At 39.6% G+C, this 24250-nt stretch overlaps 2 protein-coding genes across 3 annotated transcripts; one reads left to right on the forward strand and one right to left on the reverse strand.

The window, feature by feature from the left end:
• Positions 1 to 1542: 1542 nt before the first annotated feature.
• Positions 1543 to 16209, forward strand: alg1 (ALG1 chitobiosyldiphosphodolichol beta-mannosyltransferase). 2 transcript variants are annotated; one of them, XM_036590247.1, is made up of 13 exons: positions 1543 to 1561; positions 5232 to 5309; positions 5390 to 5493; positions 5592 to 5740; positions 7213 to 7302; positions 9454 to 9564; positions 9675 to 9796; positions 10766 to 10804; positions 10944 to 11003; positions 11086 to 11196; positions 12129 to 12243; positions 12334 to 12409; positions 15578 to 16209. In XM_036590247.1, the coding sequence occupies exons 3-13, from the start codon at positions 5464 to 5466 to the stop codon at positions 15713 to 15715; spliced, it is 1041 nt and encodes a 346-aa protein (XP_036446140.1). In that variant the 5' UTR covers positions 1543 to 1561; positions 5232 to 5309; positions 5390 to 5463; the 3' UTR covers positions 15716 to 16209. The 2 variants fall into 2 exon arrangements, with proteins under 2 accessions (XP_036446140.1, XP_036446139.1); XM_036590246.1 differs by lacking the exon at positions 1543 to 1561 and adding an exon at positions 3111 to 3387.
• eef2kmt (eukaryotic elongation factor 2 lysine methyltransferase) lies at positions 15929 to 23611 on the reverse strand. Its single transcript, XM_036590248.1, has 8 exons — positions 23390 to 23611; positions 21451 to 21516; positions 20637 to 20717; positions 20427 to 20528; positions 19588 to 19721; positions 17483 to 17733; positions 16194 to 16343; positions 15929 to 16061 (listed from the first exon to the last, which is right to left on the reverse strand). Exons 1-8 carry the CDS (start codon positions 23549 to 23551, stop codon positions 15961 to 15963), a joined length of 1047 nt encoding a protein of 348 aa, XP_036446141.1. The 5' UTR covers positions 23552 to 23611; the 3' UTR covers positions 15929 to 15960.
• Between the last annotated feature and the right edge of the window lie 639 nt (positions 23612 to 24250).

A 24250-nucleotide genomic window follows, 5' to 3' on the forward strand; every position in this document is an offset into this window, starting at 1 on the left:
TAATTTTGGATGTATTTCACTAAAAAGCAAATAAATCTTACCTAAATATTTCCATTTTTTTCTACAGCAAACGAGTTTTGGGTTGTAGGATGCAAGCATTAGTGCTGGTTGGCAGTACTGCTCCTGAGTGCTGATTGGTTGGCAGTACTGCTACTGAGTGCTGATTGGTTGGCAGTACTGCTCCTGAGTGCTGATTGGTTGGCAGTACTGCTACAGAGCGCTGATTGGTTGGCAGTACTGCTACAGAGCACTGATTGGTTGGCAGTACTGCCCCTGAGTGCTGATTGGTTGGCAGTACTGCTACTGAGTGCTGATTGGTTGGTAGTACCAGAGAACTTGTAGAGAGAGGAGAACTACCAGTCCTTAATGTCTTCCGGGATTCTCATTCACTAGAGGGCGCTCCCGAGTGAGTCCAAAATGAATGGGCTAATATGGAGCGTTTGAGCAAAATCATAGTTTCTAAATGCTTAAACATTTTTAATGTAAAAGTATACATTTATTTCCTGAACAGTACAGCCACTGAGTGCTGATTGGTTAGCAGTACTAAATGTATACATTTTAACACTGCTGTTATATTTTTAAGAGCTTTTAAACTCGAGTTATAGGAGTTTAAAATGGAGCCTCATGTACGTCCATGATGTCAGTAAGGGGGAACAGCCAATAAGCTGCTCAGCTCGACAAACAATCAGCGCTCAGTACAGTAACGTTAGCGCCCTCTAGCATTAGTCAAACTCAGAAGAGTGGCAGTTCTCTTTACTACAAATTCTCCGGCCTGGCCTGTTTCTCTGAGTCTGTTGTTTAGTTCCTAATCCAGCTCTTGAGAAGCCCTGGATAGTCCATAGTCTAGTTTTACTGCTACACCTGAGGCAGGTAGTCGTGAGCTGAGGAATGCTGATCACCCGGTTCAGCTGTGTTTAAAGGGAAACTCCACCAATTTTTTCAAAAAGTCTGCACAATTAAATCCTTGAGATGTAAACAAAGTCGTTCACTGTGGTTTGGTGTGAAATGGTGATTTCAAAAGAAATTTCATTTCAGAGTTCAGTTTTCTTTACAGTGCTGGTGATAGGAACCAGGGGTCGCCATGACTACAACACAAATATAGCCATTTTATTTACTATCCAAAACCACCAGTAAACCTACACGAGTCTATGGAATGTTGATGCTGGGAAAAGTTTTCTATGGGGGCTATTTTGCCTCACACTGCCCTGCATGAAGCCCTCCACCAGGCATAGATTTTAAAAATGTTTTAGTCCAAAACCGTCTCAAAAAACAACATCTCAGGCAATGTTCTGTCATCATTTCATGTAGAAACTTTCTGTGAGGGAGCTTTTAGAGGTGGATGTCTGGTTCCTATCACCACCACTGTGAACAATTCTGACTCTGTAAGTCTCTCTAGAACTAAGCATTTCACACCAAACCACTCTGAACGACACTGTTTACATCTTAACCACTTAATTACGCAGAACGTTTTAAAAATTGGTGAAGTTTCCCTTTAAGAGGTGTAACTGAACAAACTGGATCACTGGGAACTGGACTGTGATGCGGTGATGCCCCTGGTTCTGTAACTACACTTTAGTGTTTTGCGCTAACAAACACACTGCAGCTCAGAAAAGGCTTTTAAATCAGCAGATGAGTTAAAATTCGTTTCAGCAGGAAAATATCAAAATATCCAGGCAAGGAGGGCCGTTTTGATTGGTCTGCTTGTGATTTTGATCGGCTGCGTGTATCACGAGGCCTACCTGGTGTTAAACGGTATCGAGTATGCCTTATTTATATGGATCTAACCAGCTATAATATAAAGAAAGAAAACAAAGATGAGCTGATCTGTCTTCCTATCAATCTATTAATCTGTCTATGCTGGAAAAGTGGTGTGATTAGATGCTGTTTAGAAAATACAAGATACAAGAAAATACAAGAATTTACTGACTGTGGGTGGTTTGTGTAATTGTACACTGTTCAGCCATTATTGATTGTACGTTGTTTGTAAGTGCGTAAGTAGTAAATAAATAAATAAATAAATAAATAAATAAATAAATACTGTGCAGTGTGCAGCACAGCTAAGCACTGAAAGGACACATTATAAAGCATGTACAAGGTAAAAAGTACAGATGTTCATTTTACAGAAAAATTGGTTAAACAATTACTGCACTTGTTAATTAGAATAAATATTTCCACTATTAAATATAGATTTATGTATGGACGCCTGTTTCTGTCACTGGAAAAGTAGTCTTTTAGTAAGTCATAATAATGAGAAAGTTTTCCATAATTATAACTTAGTATCTCATAATTATGACCTGGTGTTTCATTATTGTGACTTGCTATCTCAACATTACTATCTCAAAATAATGAGATCATTTTCTAAGATAGTAAGTCATAAATATGAGAAAGTAAGTCATAAATATAAGGAAAGTAAGTTATAAGTATGAGACGGTAAGTCATAATTATGAAATAGGAAGACATGAGGAAGTAAGTCATAAATATGAGAAAGTAAGTCATAATTCTGAAATAGTGAGTCATATTCATGAGAAAGTAAGCCATAAATATGAGAAAGTAAGTCAAAATTGTGAAATATTAAGTCATAAGTATGAGAAAGTAAGTAAAAATTCTGAAATAGTAAGCTATAATTATGAAATATTAGGTCATAAGTATGAGGAAGTAAGCCATAGTTATGAAATATTGTCAGAAATATGAGAAAGTAAGTCATAATTATGAGACATAATTCAAAATTGTGAAATATTAAGTCATAAGCATGAGAAAGTAAGTCAAAATTCTGAAATAGTAAGCCATAATTATGAAATATTAGGTCATAAATATGAGGAAGTAAGCCATAGTTATGAAATATTGTCATAAATATGAGAAAGTAAGTCACAATTGTGAAATATTAAGTCATAACTATGAGAAAGTAAGTCATAATTATGAGACAGTAACTCGTTATTATGAAATAGTAAGTCGTTATTATGAGATAACTGTTAGTAAGTCGTAATAAGTTATGAGATATGTAATAATCAGTGAATAGCATTAGCATTAGCATTAGCGCGCCGCCGTAAAGGTGCGCGGCTCCTTTAAATCCTCCTCCCCGTCAGAGTGCGTCACGTGCGCGCTGCAGAGCCACCATGGCGGACGCTAACGCTGCAGTGGTGCTGGTGACGGTGTCCCTGGTGCTGCTGGGGCTGCTGGCCGGGCTCAGTCTGCCGTGGGCGTTGCTGCCCGTCGGGGTGGTCGCCTTCATCTTCGTGCTGGCGCGGAGCCTGAAGGCGCGCGACGAGTCGGCGCTGCAGAACGCCTGCGTGCTCGTGCTGGGAGACCTGGGGCGCAGTCCGCGCATGCAGTACCACGCGCTGTCCCTCAGCCGACACGGATACAACGTCACGCTCATCGGCTTCCTCGGTAAGGAGCTGATCCCGCACCGCACGCGCGTCAGTTTGGTGGGCTGCACCGCGTGCGGTGTGACCAAAGCAGCTGAAGCATGACGGACAGCAGCAGCATCTGCCTTAAAGGGGAGTTCCACCAGTATTTCCAAAATTCAGACTAATTCAGTGGCTGAGATGTAAACAGCCATTCAGAGTGGTTTGGTGTGAAAGGGCTGATTGTAGGGACTCGGGTTTCTTTCCAGTGGTGATGGGAACCAGGGGTCACCATGTCTGCAACAACGAATAGGGACATTTTACTTAATATCCAAAAGAGCCTGTGAAGCTACACCCGTCTTCTGAGTTTTTATAGGGACTATTTTGCCTCACGACGCCCTGCATGAACCCCTCCGCCTTGACTGGATTAAAATAAATGGATTAAAATGCACTGCAAGCCAAAACAATCACAAAACTATCGTAAAACAATGTCACAGGCATCAGGCAGAGGTGGACGTCTGGTTCCTATCACCACCACTGTGAACAGTTCTGGCTCTATACGTTTCTCTAGAACTTAGCATTTCACACCAAACCACTCTGAATGACTCTGTTTACATCTCAACCACTTAATTATGTAGACTTTTTTGAAAAAGTGGTGGAGTTTGCCTTTAATTTTATGCACATCAGTTCAGCTGGCATGACGTATTTATATGCAACGTGGCCAAAGCAATTAATAGAGGACAGTGGTTCTGTAGTACTGCATTTGTTTTGACCTGATAGTTTCTCATTTCTGAATTAGATGAGATTACAAGCACAAGTGTGTTTTTATATATATACATAAACACAGATATTGTGTTTGTTGATTAAAATGAATATTTACACTGTTAAATATAGCGTAATCTATGGTTTCCATCACTGGAGAAATGTATATAGTCTTTTAGGAAGTCATAATAATGAGAAAGTTTTCCATAATTATGACTTAGTATCTCATAATTGTGACTTAGCATCTCATTGTCATGACTTGCTGTCTCATAATGAGATTCTGTCTGAGAATTATGACTTATCTCATAATTACCTACTGATTCATAATAATGAGATCATTTTCTGAGATAGTAAGTCATAAATATGAGAAAGTAAGTTATAAGTATGAAATACTAAGTCATATTTGTGAAAAGTACTCACTTTAGTACACACTTAAAAAAAAAAGGTGGTCCTTCAAGGGTTCCTTAGTAAAGAAAATGGTTCTCTATGGAACCATGGACACTCAAAGAACCCTTTGCATGATTAAATGGTTCTTTGAATTGTGAAAGTGTTCTTAAGATGGATGCAGAATGTGCTGTAGATGGTTCTGTATAGAACCTTTCTGAAAAGCGTTCTGTTTAGCACCAAAAAGGGTTCTGCTACTGTCACAAGGTCAAGCTTGTTACAGTAGAAGAACCCTTTTTGGTGCTATATAGAACTCTTTTCAGAAAGGTTCTGGAGCACCAAAAAGGGTTCTGCTATTGGTTTGATATCAAACCTGTTACTATAGAATAACCCTTTTTGGTGCCATGTAGAGCCCTTTTCAGAAAGGTTCTATATAGGACAATCTACAGCACATTACCACAGCACCCTCTCACCATGCAAAGAACCCTTTAATCATGCAAAGGCTTCTTTGAGTGTCCATGATTTTATAGAGAACCATTTCTTTACTAAGGAACCCTTGAAGAACCACCTTTTTTAAGACTCAGGTTAGGTAATCTGGCGTTATTAATGTGCACGCTTATCAGTTCAGTGGTCTTATTTGGCGTGAATCATGACCAAATCAACATCATTATTATGGTAATGGACACAGAGAGCAACAGTCATTTTTGTTTGACTGCTTTACATGCATTATTGCTCTTGTAGGTACTAAACCTCATCAAGACGTCCTTGAAGACGACCGAATAGACATCATTCCCATTTCCGAACTCAAGGGGATTCAAGGTAATGCACGCTTGAGTTTGTCTCCGTGCCTGAACACAGGTGGTTTCTGTGCTCTGTTCAACCTGCTCTTTGTCTTTCAGTGGGACCTAAAATCTTCAGATATGCCTCCAAGGTGATTTTCCAGGCTCTGCAGCTTCTTTATGTCTTACTGAAGATGGAAGATCAGGCTTATATTCTAATGCAGGTACTGAGCTTAAATCGTAAGTAGAACTATTGTTTATGTTTCTAAAGGTTTACCTGAGGTGCGATAATAAGCATTTCTGTGTTTCTCTTTTCAATTAGAATCCTCCCGGGTTGCCAGGTATTGCAGTAACGTGGCTGGCGAGTCGAATGTGTGGAGCTCAGTTTGTGATAGACTGGCACAATTATGGATACTCCGTCATGGCGCTCACTCTTGGAGAGAAGCACCTCATCGTTAAGGTGGCAAAATGGTAAGAACAGCCAAAGTAGTTGGCAAGCCGGTCGTACTGTGACGGCTGCGGTGCTTAAAACAAGACACCCCAGTTGGTAAAGGGAAGGTTAAGGGGAGCACTCACTACAGTATAAAGGTAGGAATGGATCCGATCTCAAAACGCTGCACTATGAGGAGTGAAAATTCAGATGTACACCATCTGCTGGTTGTGTTGAAAACCTTTTGAATTGCCATAGACCTCTGAGGTGATGCCTCGTTCGGTAGACTGGGCATCACACCCAAATAAGGAACTCTAAGCAGTCTGTGCTGTTTTTCTCAATGGAAAAGATGAATGGCGCTTTTGGAAATCACCACAGTCGCACTCCTGTGGTTAACAAAGATGTTTGAAACCTAATATGTTTTGTTCTGTGTACATTTTACCCCAGAGTATCACTGGGTCCTCTAAATGATGAGGTCACTAAGGACTCAAAATATGAATACTGATACATACACGCTTCAAGCAAGCTAACTCTCCTGTTAATTGAATTGACATTGTAAGTCTATGTGGCGTGCGTCTGTCCACCGGGCCCCGATGCTGGCCGCGAGAGCCGCCAGGAAGGCGGGGCCCCGAGTCCAAAATGAAAAGGTTAAGATGGAGCGTTTGAGCAAAATCATAGTTAATAAATGCTTAAGCATTTTTAATGTAAAAGTATACATTAATTTCCTGAACAGAGAACAGCATAAAACATTTTAACACTGCTGTTATATTTTTTAAGAGCTTTTAAACTTGAGTTATAGGAGTTTAAAACAGCACCTCCTGTACCTCCATGATGTCTGTGAGCGCGAACAGCCAATGAGCTGCTCCGCTCGCCAACCAATCAGCACTCAGTGGCAGTAATTTTAACATTCTGCTGCCCAAAACCCGTTTGCTGTAGAAAAAAGGAAACATACAGGCGAGTTTTCTTTGCTTTTTTAGTGAAATCCATCCTTCTACTTTCTAAAATTAAAGGAAAGTTCTGGTTCAGTGATTAGAAACTATTTTAACTTTTCATTTTTAGCCGTTGAGCTCCATTTGCTCCCATTCATGCGCCCTCTGCTGTTTTGCAGTCCTGTTTTTGATATAATGGGGGAAATAGGAAGTGGCCAGGCTCCTCATAAACCGGCTCTGATTTTTGACATGGCAAGTAAATAGTGGTGCATTTTGGGAGAAGGTCCATGCCTAATTTTATATTGTCTCCTTTCCCTACTGGGCATTTACAACTTTAGCTGGGAAACAGGTTCCCAGTCCTGATCTGGACTTCAGCCACTCTGGGCGACTTAGCTGGTTCTAATATTCAGCTGCTCCTTAAGGTGTGGAGAAGGTGGATCTGGTGTTTCAGATTATGGTTAAATCTGAACTCTCCAGGGCAGGAGATCACCAGGAGAAGAGCTGGGCACCCCTGCTTTAGGATTCGGATTTGTGGATTATTTATTACAAGTAACAATATCTCTGCTATTTTTTTATTTTGGCAGGTATGAGAAGTTTTTTGGACGTTTCTCTGATTATAATCTGTGTGTCACCAATGCCATGAGACACGACCTTCAGAAGAACTGGAACATTAGGTAAGTGCTGCTTTTAAGGTAAACATACACCGATCAGGCATAACATTATGACCACCTCCTTGTTTCTACGCTCATTGTCCATTTTATCAGCTCCACTTACTATATAGGTGCACTTTGTAGTTCTACAGTTACAGACTGTAGTCCATCTGTTTCTCTGATACTTTGTTAGCCCCCTTTTACCCTGTTCTTCAGTGGTCAGGACCCCCATGGACCCTCACAGAGCAGGTACTATTTGGGTGGTGGATCATTCTCAGCACTGCAGTAACACTGACGTGGTGGTGGTGTGTTAGTGTGTGTTGTGCGGGTCTGAGTGGATCAGACACAGCAGTGCTGCTGGAGCTTTTAAACACCTCAGTGTCACTGCTGGACTGAGAATAGTCCACCAACCAAAAATATCCAGCCAGCAGCGTCCTGTGGGCAGCGTCCTGTGTCCACTGATGAAGGACTAGAGGATGACCAACACAAACTGTGCAGCAGCAGATGAGCTATCGTCTCTGACTTTACATCTACAAGGTGGACTGACAAAGTAGGAGTGTCTAATAGAGTGGACAGTGAGTGGACACAGTGTTTAAAAACTCCAGCTGCACTGCTGTCTGATCCACTCGTACCAGCACAACATACACTAACACACCACCACCACGTCAGTGTTACTGCAGTGCTGAGAATGATCCACCACCCAAATAGTACCTGCTCTGTGAGGGTCCATGGGGGTCCTGACCACTGAAGAACAGGGTAAAAGGGGGCTAACAAAGTATCAGAGAAACAGATGGACTACAGTCTGTAACTGTAGAACTACAAAGTGCACCTATATAGTAAGTGGAGCTGATAAAATGGACAATGAGTGTAGAAACAAGGAGGTGGTCATAATGTTATGCCTGATCGGTGTATGGTCACTAAGTGGACATTTTCTTGCTCAAATCAACACAAAAGCCTCTATTCCAGTACCAAAATGATCTGCTCTATAATAAAGATGCACCAATACAGAATCTATAAAATGTCTGAGACGATAATTAATACTTTGTCACCAATATCTGATCATTTTAATTCTTTTTTTTAAACAAAAAAAGAAAAAAGTTCACATTAATGTCCATACTGAGGTGCAGTGACCATAAGACCAGTTAAAACTCTAAAGAGCTGGCTGGCTGCTCATGCTGGCCTGCCTCTAATTCTCTAGGCTATATATAGATCACTGGAATGATTGTTGAAATGACTAATTAGATTAATTATATTAAGTGAAATTAAAAGTGTAAAATCTGCTGCAAACTGTAATCCTGTGATTCATTTGTTTTCTGCTCAAACAGAAAAGCTGACATTTTCACTGTGCAGCATCAGAACATGACTATATAGTACTGAGCAAAAGTCAGAGACCATTCTTTTATTTATTTAATTTACATTAAAAAGGCCATTAAGTAGAAGTTATTCATTTTTCAGCATTGGGAAACAAATCTATGGACACGTTTAACAGGAAATTGCTTAGAAGTATCAAAAACTAAATCTAATCTCAGCTGTCTGAGTGTTCAGTGAGTCTCTCTTCACCTTTATTCCAGCTTCCATTCTTTTCAGGAGACTCTCTTTCAGTTCCTCAAAGAATCTGCAGACACGCCTCCAAAGTTCAGTCTTAGAAGCTGGTTGATCATTTTCTGAAGTAATCAAACACATTCAGTGGTGTTGAGGTCTGGACTCTGGGGTGGTCAGTCCATCGTTCAGCTTCTTTGTTTGATGTGTCCGTCTCCTTTTCTCAGTGAGGTTCTTCTTGACAGCTACACATCCTTTCAGACCCACAGCGCTGAGTCGTCTTCTCACAGTGGAAGGATGGACAGAAACACCTGTGGATGTTTTCAGATCTGATCAGCTTGATTTTCTCCTCTCTCTCAGAGATGAAAGCGTTAAGTGCTGTTTATCTGATGGGGGCAGTTTTGGTGTCAACCAGGTCTTCCAGGTGGTTGTTAGGAGGCTTGTTTTCTCTGTAGCTTTCAGTCATTTTTTTAAACTCCAGTTTTTCTTCTGTGTATGTTGTGGGGGTGAGCATAAATACGGTGCCAGGTTATCATAATAATTCGATGTTTTGATTTATCGGTAAATAATATATTGGCCAGCTGTTCTGCCCTGTTTTATAAAGCTGTTAATACAGTGTCCTATTTTTCTCCCCAGGGCAACAACTTTATATGACAAGCCGCCTTCAATATTTAGGGAAACACCTCTGAAGCTTCAGCATGAGCTTTTCTATAGACTGGCCAGTGTTTACCCACAATTCAGGGCTTGGTGAGTTATAATCAAGTAATTGTGACAGTTAAAGTCTTTCATATGATATAAATAGTAAATAAAGCTTTCTCTCTAAATCTGATCATATCTTATTTTTATTGTTTCTGCAGTCCTGAGAACAGCAAGCAGAATGCAGAGCTGACCGCGTTTACAGAGCGCAACACTAAAACAGGAGGAGTGACCGCGGTCGCTGGACGACCTGCGCTTCTCCTCAGCAGCACCAGCTGGACCGGTCAGTATTGCCATACTGCTATGTAGGAAGTGCACTAAAGACCAGCAGTTTGAATTTTTTTTCAGCTGGCACAGCCTGTCATATACTAAATGGTGGTGGATCATTCTCAGCACTGACGTGGTGGTGGTGTGTTAGTGTGTGTTGTGCTGGTATGAGTGGATCAGACACAGCAGTGCTGCTGGAGTTTTTAAACACTGTGTCCACTCACTGTCCACTCTATTAGACACCCCTACCTTGTCAGTCCACCTTGTAGATGTAAAGTCAGAGACGATAGCTCATCTGCTGCTGCACAGTTTGTGTTGGTCATCCTCTAGTCCTTCATCAGTGGACACAGGACGCTGCCCACAGGACACTGTTGGCTGGATATTTTTGGTTGGTGGACTATTCTCAGTCCAGCAGTGACAGTGAGGTGTTTAAAAACTCCAGCAGCACTGCTGTGTCTGATCCACACAGACCAGCACAACACACACTAACACACCACCACCACGTCAGTGTTACTGCAGTGCTGAGAATGACCCACCACCCAAATAGTACCTGCTCTGTGAGGGTCCATGGGGGTCCTGACCACTGAAGAACAGGGTAAAAGGGGGCTAACAAAGGATGCAGAGAAACAGATGGACTACAGTCTGTAACTGTAGAACTACAAAGTGCACCTATACAGTAAGTGGAGCTGATAAAATGGACAATGAGCGTAGAAACAAGGAGGTGGTCAGAATGTTAGGCCTGATCGGTGTATATTTACATAATTGAATAGGATTGACTGCTGTAGCTAACTACAGGGTTTGGGTTCTGTAGTATTTTTCTTTAAAATATGTAAACATGTAGGAGTTGTGTTCAGTTTGTAAACCATATTGCACCAAATTGTCTGCATACACGACTCACAGACCGCTGGTATCGATCATAAGATAATAAACACTGTAGTTAACGTAAATATGTGTTTTTGTAAAATGTCTTTGTTTCCCCCAACAGAGGACGAGGACTTCTCTGTTCTTTTAAAGGCACTTGAAGGTGAAAACTTATTACATTATATATTTTTAAGAAATAGTAAAGTCTGTCTAATTAGTCCACCATCTTTGTAGCACAACATAATTCCTAAAAATGTTAAAAAGCTTTGAATGACCTCCCTGTACTTTTCCTCTTTCTACAGATTATGAAGCGTTCGTAGAAGCAGAGAGGAATCTCCCGTCACTGCTGTGCGTTATCACAGGTACAAATACTAAAATTCATCATGAAGTAGGAAAGTGTCTTTCTTTGACAGGCTCATTTTTAAAAGTCCCCTCTGTCTGCAGGTAAAGGTCCTCTGAAGGAGCATTATAAGAGGATAATCGACTCCAAGGATTTGAAACATGTTCAGATCTGCACTCCGTGGCTGGAAGCAGAGGATTATCCAGTTTTATTGGGTAGGAGTTCAAACGCTACACCTTCACACAAAATAAAATACACGAGTTTAAAATAACTGTATTTAACAGTATGATTAATAAATAAATACCTAAATAAATAAAATGATTCTAAAATGCAGCTTCATGCATTTAAAAAAAATAAGAATTAAAAAAAGAAAAGAAAAATAATGTTAGTCTGTCCAGACTGATGAACACCAAGAATGAAGTCCTGATAAAATTTATTATTTATTCTGGAATGAATAATTCAGAATGCTTTGCATTGTAAAACTGGCGATCAAATCTCAAGAAGATAATAAAAATTGTCAGAAGGCAATAAAAGGGGGAAAAATACTGTATATTTTTCATCATTTATTAGCTTGTTGATGTTTCCAAAGCTCTTAAAATAGTGATGAAATGATCTAAAATACCTTTTAATGTGTAGTTTATATTATTTAAGTCTTTATGTAGCCTGTGCAAAAGTTTTGGCACATTTTATATTTTGGGTTTTATTTATTTTTTCCCAATATGTTAAAATAAATAGAACCAGTGCACTTTTAAAAATGTCATATGTAAGTTTGATCCATGTAGAGGATGTGTTGATATTAACATCTTTTCACTTAAAAAATAAACAACATGCAATTTGATCGGGGGTGTACAAACTTCTGTATATAACCGTTTGTGTGTGTGCGTGTGTGTGTGTGTGTGTGTGTGTGTGTTTAGTCGACTTTAATATTATAAACTAGACATTAAAAGGTATTTTCAGATGATTTATACTGTAGTATTTTGGAAACAACAAGTTAATGAACGATTAATATACTCTGTGTCTGTAAATATAAATAAAAAACACAAATCGTTAATTAAGTACCGCTGTTGTGCTGTTATACTGCTCACATCACACTGCCTGAATCTCTGCACTCTGTGTGGTGTTCCTGATAACTGTGTCTTGTTAACAGGTTCTGCTGATCTTGGAGTCTGTCTGCACACGTCCTCGAGTGGTCTCGATCTTCCGATGAAGGTGGTGGACATGTTTGGCTGCTGCCTGCCTGTCTGTGCCATAGACTTCCAGTGGTGAGTCTGAAGGTCTCCTCCTTCACGCTCACGTTCAGCTATGAGGTTTAGGATGTGAGCCTTCAGGCCTGTTATGTTTTTTATTTAAAGTCTGGACGAGCTGGTGAAACATGAGGAGAACGGGCTGATCTTCAAGGACTCATCAGAGCTCTCTCTGCAGCTGAAGGTGAGGAACCTGAGGGTCTGCACCAGTGGTCTGCAGATAACAGGCGCAACATCAGCTTGTCTGGCAGGCTGTGGGCTTTTAATCCTTAAAATTCACATTATCTTCCCTGTTTTGGTTTTATTTAATATTTCACAAGTATTTTCCAGCTGTTTTCACACATAATGGCTGAACAGGGTTTTATGAGACTTATTAGTGGTGTAACGATGCACCATGACATCATGAATCGCCTTGGAAAAGTATGACGATGTGCATAGTGGAGATGTGACCCTTCGTGGTGGAGATTATGTTAATAATGCCACTTAATGCTGTTGCATTGTTTGAACACCAGATGGCACCATCACGTTAACCTTTGGAATCCAGTGGTGGCAGGTTACAGTGGCTGGGCTGTGTCCCAAATCACTAGCTTTAGCTACAGCACCATAAGTCCTAACCGCTTGTTTTGTCTTAATTTACAAATAAATAACTTATCAAAAATACATAAAATAAACGTTCAGTGCGCTAATTGGCATTTATCAGCAGTATTTTCAGTGATCCTCTTAATACCGCTGGTCATCAGTATCGGCCGATATAACAGCTGAGTTCTACCTTTGGGTTCTGTAATTGTTTTTATGTAACGAGAAGCCGCCCTCTATTTGATTTCCAGTCAAAATAAGCCAATAAGTACAGGTTATTCATTATTCAGGAGGTATTTGTGAGGACGTTAGATATAAGATAATCTACTTGCACAAGGAGGAAGGAAGTCAAAAGTCAAAAAAACAGGAGTTTCCAAAACTGAAAAAAGGGACTAGAGCTGTTATGATCATAACATTTTAGCTGACGATTAACTGTAATATAAATAATTGTGTTTAACAATTAAATGGTCTTGTTCATTGTTTGCATCTATTAAAATACAAGCCTAAAATGGCCAAATTGGCTGATTACCTATTTTGCTTCTCAGCTCCAGATACAGTGGCTAGCAGTGGTTGTACTATTGAAATGATACACTACACTGTCGTCTACAGTTTCACAGAATTGAGTCCAGCAAAGCATGAAAAACCTCATTCTGCCAGCGTACCTGCTAAAACATCAGAATTAGCTACATAGCTTGCAAACATTTTTCAAAAGTCCAGTGATGTCCTACAGAATGCATTTACTGCTTTCTTTAATTTGCGTGTATTTGCCTCAACCCAACACCCAGTTCATTCAGCTTGTTGCAGAAATCTAATGACTACGGAAATCGATTAATCAGTCTAAATAATTATGATTATGATTATGTAATAATTGTGACAGGCCTAAATGGGACTCCTAACAACAGCGCCAGACCTGGTAGACCACCAAACTGTCCCCCAACAGATAAAAAGCTTTCATCTTTGAGAGAGAGGAGAAAATCAAGCTGCTTCAGATCTGAAAAAATGGACTGACCAGCCCAGAATCCAGACCTTAAAGGGGGACTTCACTAATTTTGCTAAATTACTCAATCATTCAGTGGTTTAGATGTAAACAAAACCATTCAGAGTGGTTCGGTGTGAAATGCGCCTTTCCAGAGAAATTTACAGAGAATTGTTCACCGTTATAGTACAAGGAACCAGACGTCTAAAGCATTTAATGGCTCTAAAAGCTGCATCCCATTAAGTTATTACACAAAATGGATATGAATGCTTTGCTTGATGCATTGACACTGAGACATTGTGATAGTTTTGTTAAAAGTTTTGGCCTAAAACGTATTTTTAGGATAAATTATTACTCCAGGATTATTTCTGTTTCCTCTCAAAACCGTATTCTCAACCGAGATCAGTGCGCGAGCTAATGTGCTTTTGTTGTTACTAGTCTGTAGCTACAGCCATTCAACACAGCTTTTGTTTACAGTTTATTTTTACAGTCTTCTTACTTATTTTGGAAGATTGCAGAGTATGAGGAGGACTTTATGGAGGTCTGATTCCAAAATCTAGTAGAGCCAATTCAGTTTGAACCAGAATACACAAAGGAGCTGCAGCAGAGAGAGAGACTGAGAGAGAGACAGACAGAGGGAGACTTAACCTGCCGGCGCCAAAGCAGAACAACCCAGGGCGAATGGAAATTGGTGGTGTCAACAACAAACTACTTGCTACTCTGCTCACCAGTGGGGCAGATAGTTATTTTATAGCGTGGCCCACATTAGACGGTCTGTAGGCTAACGGCTAAGAGTGATATATGCACGGTGGCTGACCACGGCTAATTTATTTCACTTACAAACATTTCTTACCTTGATTCCAGTTTCTGTGGTGGAAAATACAACAGAGGGATCTGCAGTTTTCTTTAGCAGCCACATTTGAAGAAATCTGATTTTGCATTTTTCCATTTTATATATAAAGTTGTTCGACTTGGTATTTGTGTGTAGCTTCAAAACAGTTAGCCACAACTTCAGGATTTCTGGTATTTGTAACGGCAACTGAAAAAACGCACTGTACCGTATTTCCTCCATTTATTTCTGCATCCCGGTACAGCGCAGTTCACCACCACTGTGGACAGTTAACCAGCGAGGTGCAGCTGTGATCTATCATAGCTCCTCTGATGAATAATGTTACTCACATAAACTCTGAGTTTTGCTGACCGTGCGACGCAATGCCACCAACCCAAACAACACAAAAGGCGTGCAGGGCAGAGAGGTACATGCAGGGCCTTGTAAGGAAAAAACAGCATCCAAAGAAAACATATTTATTTTATTTAGCACTATTTTACCATCATCAGCGTGACATATAAAAACTTGTAAGACACAAGTGAGTTCACTGGTCATTTTGGATAGCAGATAAAATGGTGATGTCTGGTTCCTAGTACTGCAATGTTGAACAATTCTGACTCAGTACATTTTTCTAGAAAGGTGCATTTCACACCAAACCACTCTGAATGACTTTGTTTACATCTAAACCGTTGAATGATCTGAGTAGTGTTGCAAAATCGGTGGAGTTGCCCTTTAACACCACTGAATGTGTTTCATTACGTCAGAAAATGCTAAACCAACTTTGGAGGTGTGTCTGCAGATTCTTTGAGGAACTGAAAGCGAGTCTACTGAAAAGAATGCACGCTATAATAATAATATTAATAAAAATGAAATAGAAATTAAGAAGTGTTTTGACTAGATTCCATCTCACCCCATAAACGTAAATGCCCATGCGAAGGTACTTCTAATCCACGTTTTCCATCTTTCTCCAGATGCTGTTCTCAGACTTCCCGAACGAGCAGGGTAAACTGAGCCTCTTCAGACAGAACCTCAGAGAGAGCGGGCAGCAGCGTTGGGATGACAACTGGGACCACAACGTCCTGCCTCTACTCAAGGAACACTGTGACTGACCCGCAGCAGAACAGCTGTGATAGGTTATTGGACTCGCCACAAGTGGAGGGCTTTGGTCAGGGATTTGGTCAGGGATTTGTACAGGGTATAAAAATACTACATGTCTAAATGTCCCTCTTTTGGGTCATCGGCATTCCAGCAATTCCAGTGGATAAGACTTGAATACAAGAGCAAAAAGCACATTTTCCATGTAAATACGATGTAAATAAGCACTTTATTACAATAAGAGATTCTGACCGTTTGGTCAACAGTGTATCTTGATCATTTCTATGGATGAGACTCGGGTGTATGGGAAGATGTGCGTGACAGGATGTGTAGCGACGACATGTTTCAATCCAGCCTCTTCTGTGTAAGAGAAAATAAGGTTTTACATTTTTGTTCACTGACTATTTTGAAGAATGCCTGTTATTATTACTATGTTATTAGATCATTATTGGTGTTGGAACGGATGCAGTAATATACTGACATTAAACTCACCCAGTTCATCCTTGAAGCTGTCGTATGTTCTTGGGTTGCGTATGGTTGAGGCTACATAAACGTCAGGAGGTTTCTCCTCAGTCTTGCAGTTAAGAAGCTTCACCAGCAGTTTCACCAGACAGCCGATTATATCAGGATCATAAACCACGTCTGAGTCAAACATGATTACAACACTAAATCAACTCAAATGGTCCGTATGTTGAGACTAGGCTATGTTTTTACATTCGCTCTAGTCATTTGATCACTGACTTTTAAACAAAACACAGAAAATTTACATTTGACTGTGAATAAAAATATGAAAATTACATTTGATGGACACTATTAGATGTTCAAAGATGAAATGTAGAAGATGTAATCACTTTGGACCAATCAGGATTATTATTAGTATATTTTATATTTAGTTTAGTTGTTATTGGATTAAAATGATAATGTTTAACTATCACTGAGATAAGGCTGGCCAGTGTATAATTTTTTTTATATTGCTGTACTGACCTGTTTAATAGGGCTGCAATATGCAAATCCCCAAACTGTGAGCTGTGAATATTGACCAATCAGAGACAGTCTATGATGAGTGTTCCTCAGGCGATTTGAAGAGTCATAGCATTCATATGATTCAACAAATGTAAATATGCACTGTATAAAATAATGCAGGCTTGCTGTGTTACATTATTGATCTTGAAGCTGGTTATACAGTAACTACCATGAATTATTCCATATCTATTATGATTTACTCGGGATATATTATGAATTGTTCATGATCTAATATGAATTATTCCAGATCTATTATGGATTATTCAGAATCTACTACGAATTATTTAGTATTATGAATTATTCAGGATCTATTATGAATTGTTCTTTATCTAGTATGAATTATGAAGTATCTAATATGAATTATTCTGGATCTATGATGAATTATTCAGGATCTATTATGAAATATTCAGTATTTACTATGAATTTACCAGATCTATTATGAATTATTCAGTATCTACTATGAAATATTCAGTATATATTATAAAATATTCAGTATCTACTACAAATTATTCAGTATTATGAATTATTCAGTATCTATTATGAACTGTTTACTACCTACAATGAATTACTCATCATTCACAATTACTGTGAAACTAATGCAAACTGGGCAGGAATTATAAGAGTTTAAAAAATTGTTAAGAAATAAACAAAGTGTGTTTTCACTCTATCACGACTTTGATGTTTAGCAGTGGAATCCCAATATGACATTTTTGTTCAACAATAAGCATCAGAAAAACACAGTGCCGGTTCTGCTTTACCTGCTGCTATGACCGTGTCCGCTCCGATCCTTCGTAGCTGTTCCTCTCTCACATTTTCCCAGTCCAGCTCCTCCACACAGGCTGATACGCCCGAGACGTCCTGCTCAGTCAGGCCGTTGTGCTGGACATTGTTCCTGAGTCTCTGGAGCACGCTTTCATGGACGTCGCTGAAGACATACTTGGTGGGCTTGCAAGCCCGACACACTACTATACCAGTGAGCCCCGCTCCACTGCCTAACTCCAGCACAGTCCTGAGGGTGAACAACCAGGAGGTAAAGACAACGCACACCTGCACAGATTAGCATCGTGAGTCCAAATTCTGCTGCTTTTGGTTTACTGACAAACACTAGATCTAGTCTGTAAAAAACTAGTAAAAATAAGCTTCTTTCAACCCACTCAGACCACCTGCAGAGGGCTAAGGTAGTAAACTGTCTCTGGGTCAGTCCCCCTCTTGTCACTGGGGTGGGACCCTCAAGGGTCCATCTCAGTACCTTTAGTCAGGGAACATAACTGAACCATAATCCACTGAAATGATATGTTCTAAGCTGTATTGACTCCACACACCCCGTCTCGTCTCCAGGCTTTTATTTTATTGTTCTGTATTAAAATTATGAAAAGGTATAAATATTAACTTTTCACCTGGAAAAACGTATTTAAGGTGCACAATTGGACCTGAAAACTACTGTTGTACCTTTAATGGGGTCCATTTTGCACTGTTTGCACCCTGATGAAAGAAAAATGTACCAGAATCTGTTTTATTATACTACACACTTAAAAAAGATGAGTTCCTTGAGGGCTCTTTAGTAAAGGGAATGGCTCTATTTAGAACCATGGGTTAAAATGGGTCTTTAGATTGATGGAGAATGCGCTGCTCATGGTTCTTTATAGCACCGAAAAGGGTTCTTCTAATGCTACAAGCTGGACATCGCCTTAACTAAAGCTTAGCCACACTGTGTTTCACCTCGTACCTTTTAGCTGGAACACAGTGAGTTTGTGAGGAGGTAGTTATTGGATACCAAATCTGATAAATTCACAAAATGACGCTGAAAGTTTAATTCTGTTAATTATAAACGAGTAAAGTGAGATTGAGCTTGATGTTTGCGAGTGCTTTGCCTGCCTGCTATAGCTACAGTTTGCACTACCTGCTACCTGACAGCAGAGACCCTGAGCTGTTTATTCGCTGAGCCTTTAGCTGGCTGCAGTAGTCTTTCTGTGCCTCCTTCTTTGGAATAAATGGACAAGAAACTCTGACCAAAATGTAAGATGCTCTACAGAGCACAGAGTTCAGACATCTCAAAGTTCTTATGGGAGTATATAATGTTAGATGAGCTCATTTGCATATTCAAAACTCCTAAATTAGTATTTGATTTTTTATAAACTTTCATGACTATTCAAATATCCAAATGTGCTGACTAATCCCTACAACAGCAGCTATTTCAGACAACACCAGGGCAGGAATGAACAAAACAGCTGTAATTTAGGCTTTGTTCACACAGCAGGTAAAAGTGGCCCAAATCGGATCTTTTTCTTCATATGTGACACAGATGTGCGTCTGTGTGTCAGTGTGAACAGCAACAAACACTGAATCTGACATTTTCACTTCCAATTTGAGACGCTTCCATATGTGGTACTCAAATCCGTTCTTGTGTGGAGTTTGCATGTTCTCCCCGTGTCTGCGTGGGTTTCCTCCGGGTACTCCGGTTTCCTCCCACAGTCCAAAAGACATGCAGTTAAGCTAATTGGACATGCTAAAATTGCCCCTAGGTGTGAGTGTGTGTGTGTGATTGTGTATGTCTGTCTGTCTGCCCTGTGATGGACTGGCAACCTGTCCAGGGTGCATCCTGCCTTCCGCCCAATGACAGCTGGGATAGGCTCCAGCACCCCACCGCGACCCAGAAGGATAAGCGGTTTAGATGATGTATGTATGTATGTCTGTAAATCCGATACGCATCCGATATGCGGCAATGCGACTCAGAACAGCCAGATTGGAATTTGTGCTTTTTTTTCCTCAATCCAACTCGACCTTCGTCATAATTTCCCTTTAAGGGGGCGGCAGGTTAGATGCAGCTCCAGGAGGACAGTTGGTGACCACTGTTGTACAGTACCTGCCAGTGAAGATGTGTGGGTTTTCCAGTGCCCATTCGGAAAGGTAGAGAGCAGCTTCCCAGGTGACCAGCCCTGTGGTGCCCTCCGAGATGAGCGCTACATTCTCTTCTAGACTCACTGGCTCCCCTGAAGGCTGACAAGAGTTCAAATCTTTATTGTCGCTTAAGTGTCAGAAACAGCCCTGGATCAGGGTGTCATCATAGTGTCAGTTCACGTAAACTGCTGAAGATGTCTAAAAATTGAGAATGTAAGTCATATATCAAGTCAATATTTTGAGAATATTAGTAATTATTTTAAGACACTAAGTCAATAGTTTGAAAATGTAAGTCACTATTTTGAGATACTACGTCAATATTTTAAGAATATATGTCACTATTTTGAGATACTAAGTCACTATTTTGAGATACTAAGTCAATATTTCAAGAATATAAGTCACTATTTTGAGATACTAAGTCACTTTTCTGAGATACTAAGTCACTATTTTGAGATACTAAGTCAATATTTCAAGAATATGTCACTATTTTGAGATACTAAGTCACTTCTCTGAGATACTAATTCACTATTCTGAGATACTAAGTCAATATTTCAAGAATATTAGTAATTAATTTAAGATACTAATCAATAGTTTGAGAATGTAAGTCACTATTTTGAGATGCTAAGTCACTATTTTGAGATATTAAGTCAATATTTTGAGATACTACATCAACACTGACACACAGCTGCTAGAAATGTAGAAGGAGAAATAAAAACATTTAGAATAGGCCATCATACAAATCTTATTCTTCAGCATCTAGATCTGAAAATTGTGAAGGAATGAGTTGCTGTGCTGATACGTTACCAGTAAATATGTTTTATAACAGACTGGCTTCTCCTCAGCACCAATAACCTCGGCCAGCGCCTCATACAGCTCATCCAGTGGCTCTGCAGCGGTCAGCTCGTACTGCAACAGACGACAGAGCAATTCAGCTGAAACATCGTCTGGATTTATTTTCAGTCTCTTTATTATGTAACTGTTTTAGCTCTGATGGACGAAGCAGGAGAGACTCACTCTTTTTATCAGCTCTGAGAGGAACAGCCGCCTGTATTTCACTGACGGAGGGTTTTTGCGACAGATGGAGTGAAGACACGTCTGTAAAAGGAATGTTTAGGACTTATTAATGTCCAGAAATGATACGGAAAAATGCCACTTGTTCTGATTGGTCTAAAAGTGATCATCTTGGATCAACTGTGCCCTGTTGTTTGTTTTTTTTACGGGTCATTTTCATCATTTTATTCACAGTTAACAATAAAATAATAACAGACTAGATTAGACTAGATTTGAACACGAAAATCAGTTATGTACAGTATTGAGTTAAAGGAGAATTCCACCAACTTTTCAAAGTTTCTACAAAATACAATCACTGATGTAAACAAAGTCATTCAGAGTGGTTTGATGTGAAATAGTTAACTGTAGAGAAACTGACAGACTTTTTAAATGTAATGTTTTTCTTTAGGGACTATTTTGCCTTACAGCAAACTGCATGTATCCCTCCACCATGAAAGGAATTTTAAAGATTTTAGGACAAAACCTTCTCCATCATAAACGATCACAAAACAATGTCTCAGGCAACATTTTAATCACCATTTCATATAATATGTTTCTGTGAGGGAGCTTTTAAAGGCATTAACACTTCGGATCTCTGGTTCCTATCACCGCCACTGTAAAGACATCTGAACCATTTCACACCAAACCACTCTGAACCACTCTGTTTACATCTCAACCACTTAACTACGCAGAAATTTTCTCTTTAAATTGACTTTTTTTGTTTAGAATGGATTTGGCTGAGCTAACGGAGCTTCTACCACCTGTGAGAGACCCTTACCTTCTTTAAAATGTCCAAAATGATCTCTGATGGAGACTCAGAGGCCTTCAGCTCAGCTTCTAAGGACTGAAAACACATTTTAGGGTTGAAACATGGACATTTTTAGGGACAAGAGGCGGAAATGGGGCATCTGGATGCACGTTTTACATTAGCACTAGGTGGTGCAACCGTCTACGCTGCAATATGTTTGAAACAAGCAAAATTATGTGCCAATAAAGTATAATTTCACTTTTAAAGTTACTAAAGTAATGAAATAAATAAATAATATATATATATTTATTGTTATATTTAGATATTATATATTGCTGCTGTCGGAACAAAACCTCGTATCTCCATTTTTGTCATAATTTGAAAATGCCTGTTTCCCATTACATTGTGTGTAAATTTAATGATATATAGAATAAAAGAAATGACCAAAACTCTGGTTCCATTGACTTACATTAAAAGTAGAGTAGGTTTTTCCTTCTCCTGTAAAGTTACCATTTTGGAGATATGAGGTTTCGTTCTGACAACAGCGATATGTATGTGTGTATATAAGTTTTGTAACATCAACATGTATAGAACACACTTAAAAATGATGGTTCTTCAAGGGTTCTTCAGTAAAGGCAACGGTTCTTCAGATTGATGGGGAACTTATTGTATATTAGAGCTGGGCAATATGACACTATTGTTATTATGCTCTTCTGAGCATGTCATGGATATCATCAATACTCATGATCACTTCTCAGCTGCATGTTTGATTAAAAGAGAGCAGAATTTGTCCTGTTTAACTGGATGTAGTGCAGCGCAGTGCGTGAAACGCTGAATACAAGGAACTGGATTCATAGTTTTTGATAGTATTACGCTGCCTTGCTTTGTCTGTCATAACATGTCGTGTATCATAAAAAACTCCCTTTCATGGTATCATGATATCAGGTATCATGATATTACATTGCCATATTTTATCTTTCGATTTTACGTCTATATCTTATATCTTTATATATTATATTATATTTTCTATAAGTTGACACCTGCACCAAGGGAATCTCCTTGTACACCTGGTACTGGGTGAATAAAAGATACTGATTCTGATAAAGGGTCTGATATTGACCACCTCTACTGTATGTGGTTCTGTATAAAACCTTTTTGAGGTTCTCTATAGCACCAAAAAGGACTACTACAACGTCAAGCTTGAAACAATAGCAGAACCCTTTTTGGTCCTATACAGAACCCGTTCTCCATCAATAACCATTTAAACATGAAATGGTTCTATAAGAACCATTCCCTTTACTAAAGAACCCTTAAAGAAATAGCTTTTTGAAGTGTGTATCTTGTAGCCCCATTTTTCGGAACGGGTTAAAGGGAAACTCCACTGATTTTTCAAATTTTCTACACAATTCAGTGTGTGAGATGTAAACAGAGTGATTCAGAGTGGTTTGGTGTGAAATGGTTCTGATGTCTTTACAGTGGTGGTGATGGGAACCAGGGGTCGCCATGACTACAACACAGATATAGACATTTTATTTACTATCCAGAACCACCAGTGAACCTTCACGAGTCTTCTGAGTTTATACGGAATGTTGATGATGGGTAAAATAGTTGAAAATCTGAAATAATAAGGTTTTGGGGGACTACTTTGCCTCACAACGCCCTGGATGTATCCCTCCACCATGAATGGGTTAAAATGAATGGATTTGACCAAAACTTTCTCACAAAACACAGGTAAAACAGTGTCTCACACATCAGGCAGTGAATTCACAACCATTTCATGTAATAATTTAAGAGCTTTTAGAGGTGGACGTCTGGTTCCTATCACCACCACTGTGAACAACTCTGAAATTCTGACTCGGTAAGTTTCCCGCTCTGAAGTGACTTTGTACACATTTTAAGCGTTTAATTAGGCAGAACTTTGACTAATCGGTGGAGTTGCCCTTTAAGTCAGAGCAGCTGGAGCACTAACCTCCCACTGAAGCGCCTGTAAGCGACACATGGAGAAGAACCTGGTCTGGAAACTGTGAGGAACATCATGAAGAGTCTGGCTGTTCATCCCGCTCTGATCTTGAAAAGCTCCAGACTGAAATATTTCAGTTTCATCAGCAGCTGTTCTAACCGGACTCTTCATCTGCTGACCACACTCTCTCTGACCCACACTGTAAACACTGCAGGCGTGTGCAGCCACCGGGCCGGACAAGACTGCAGCGCCACCTGCTGCACTGGCGTACATTACAGTCACAAAGAGCCGCATAGAGCGCGCCATCTGCTGGACATACACCTGTACAACTGGAATATCTACTCCAGATCCATGGGCTCTACTGTCTCCAAAAACATGGCTCTTCAAGGGTTCTTAAGTAAAAGGAATGGTTCTGCTTAGAACCATGAGATCTACACTCTTAACAAATAAGGTTCTAAGGGTTCTTTGGTAAAGGCAGTGGTTCTATTTAGAACCATGAGTTCTACGCTCTATAAAAAGATGGTTCTTCAAGCGTTCTTTAGTGAAGGGAATCGTTCTGCTTAGAACCATGAGATCTACACTGTTAACAAATAAGGGTTCTTTGGTAAAGGCAATGGTTCTATTTAGAACCATGAGTTCTACGCTCTATAAAAAGATGGTTCTTCAAGGGTTCTTTAGTGAAGGGAATGGTTCTGCTTATAACTATGAGATCTACAATCTTAACAAAAAAGGCTCTAATGGTTCTTTAGTGAAGCAGATAGTTCTATTCAGAACCATGAGTTCTACATTCTTAAAAAAAGATGGTTCTTCAAAGGTTCTTTAGTAAAGGGAATATTTCTATTTAGAACTATGAGTTCTACACTCTTCAAA

This window comes from Colossoma macropomum, unplaced genomic scaffold (genome assembly GCF_904425465.1).
Source record: "Colossoma macropomum unplaced genomic scaffold, Colossoma_macropomum, whole genome shotgun sequence".
Taxonomy (NCBI): Eukaryota; Metazoa; Chordata; class Actinopteri; order Characiformes; family Serrasalmidae; genus Colossoma; species Colossoma macropomum.

Excerpts from the sequence above, each read along its gene's own strand:
- eef2kmt (XM_036590248.1), bottom strand. The coding sequence starts at position 23,551 with ATGAAGAGTCCGGTTAGAACAGCTGCTGATGAAACTGAAATATTTCAG. Across the intron at positions 20,529-20,636 it reads TCTCAGAGCTGATAAAAAGA|TACGAGCTGACCGCTGCAGA; the intron begins GTGAGTCTCTCC and ends CGTCTGTTGCAG. Across the intron at positions 16,062-16,193 it reads CAGCTTCAAGGATGAACTGG|AAGAGGCTGGATTGAAACAT; the intron begins GTGAGTTTAATG and ends TCTCTTACACAG.
- alg1 (XM_036590246.1), top strand. The coding sequence starts at position 3,114 with ATGGCGGACGCTAACGCTGCAGTGGTGCTGGTGACGGTGTCCCTGGTG. Across the intron at positions 5,741-7,212 it reads ATCGTTAAGGTGGCAAAATG|GTATGAGAAGTTTTTTGGAC; the intron begins GTAAGAACAGCC and ends TTATTTTGGCAG. Across the intron at positions 7,303-9,453 it reads CAGAAGAACTGGAACATTAG|GGCAACAACTTTATATGACA; the intron begins GTAAGTGCTGCT and ends TTTTCTCCCCAG.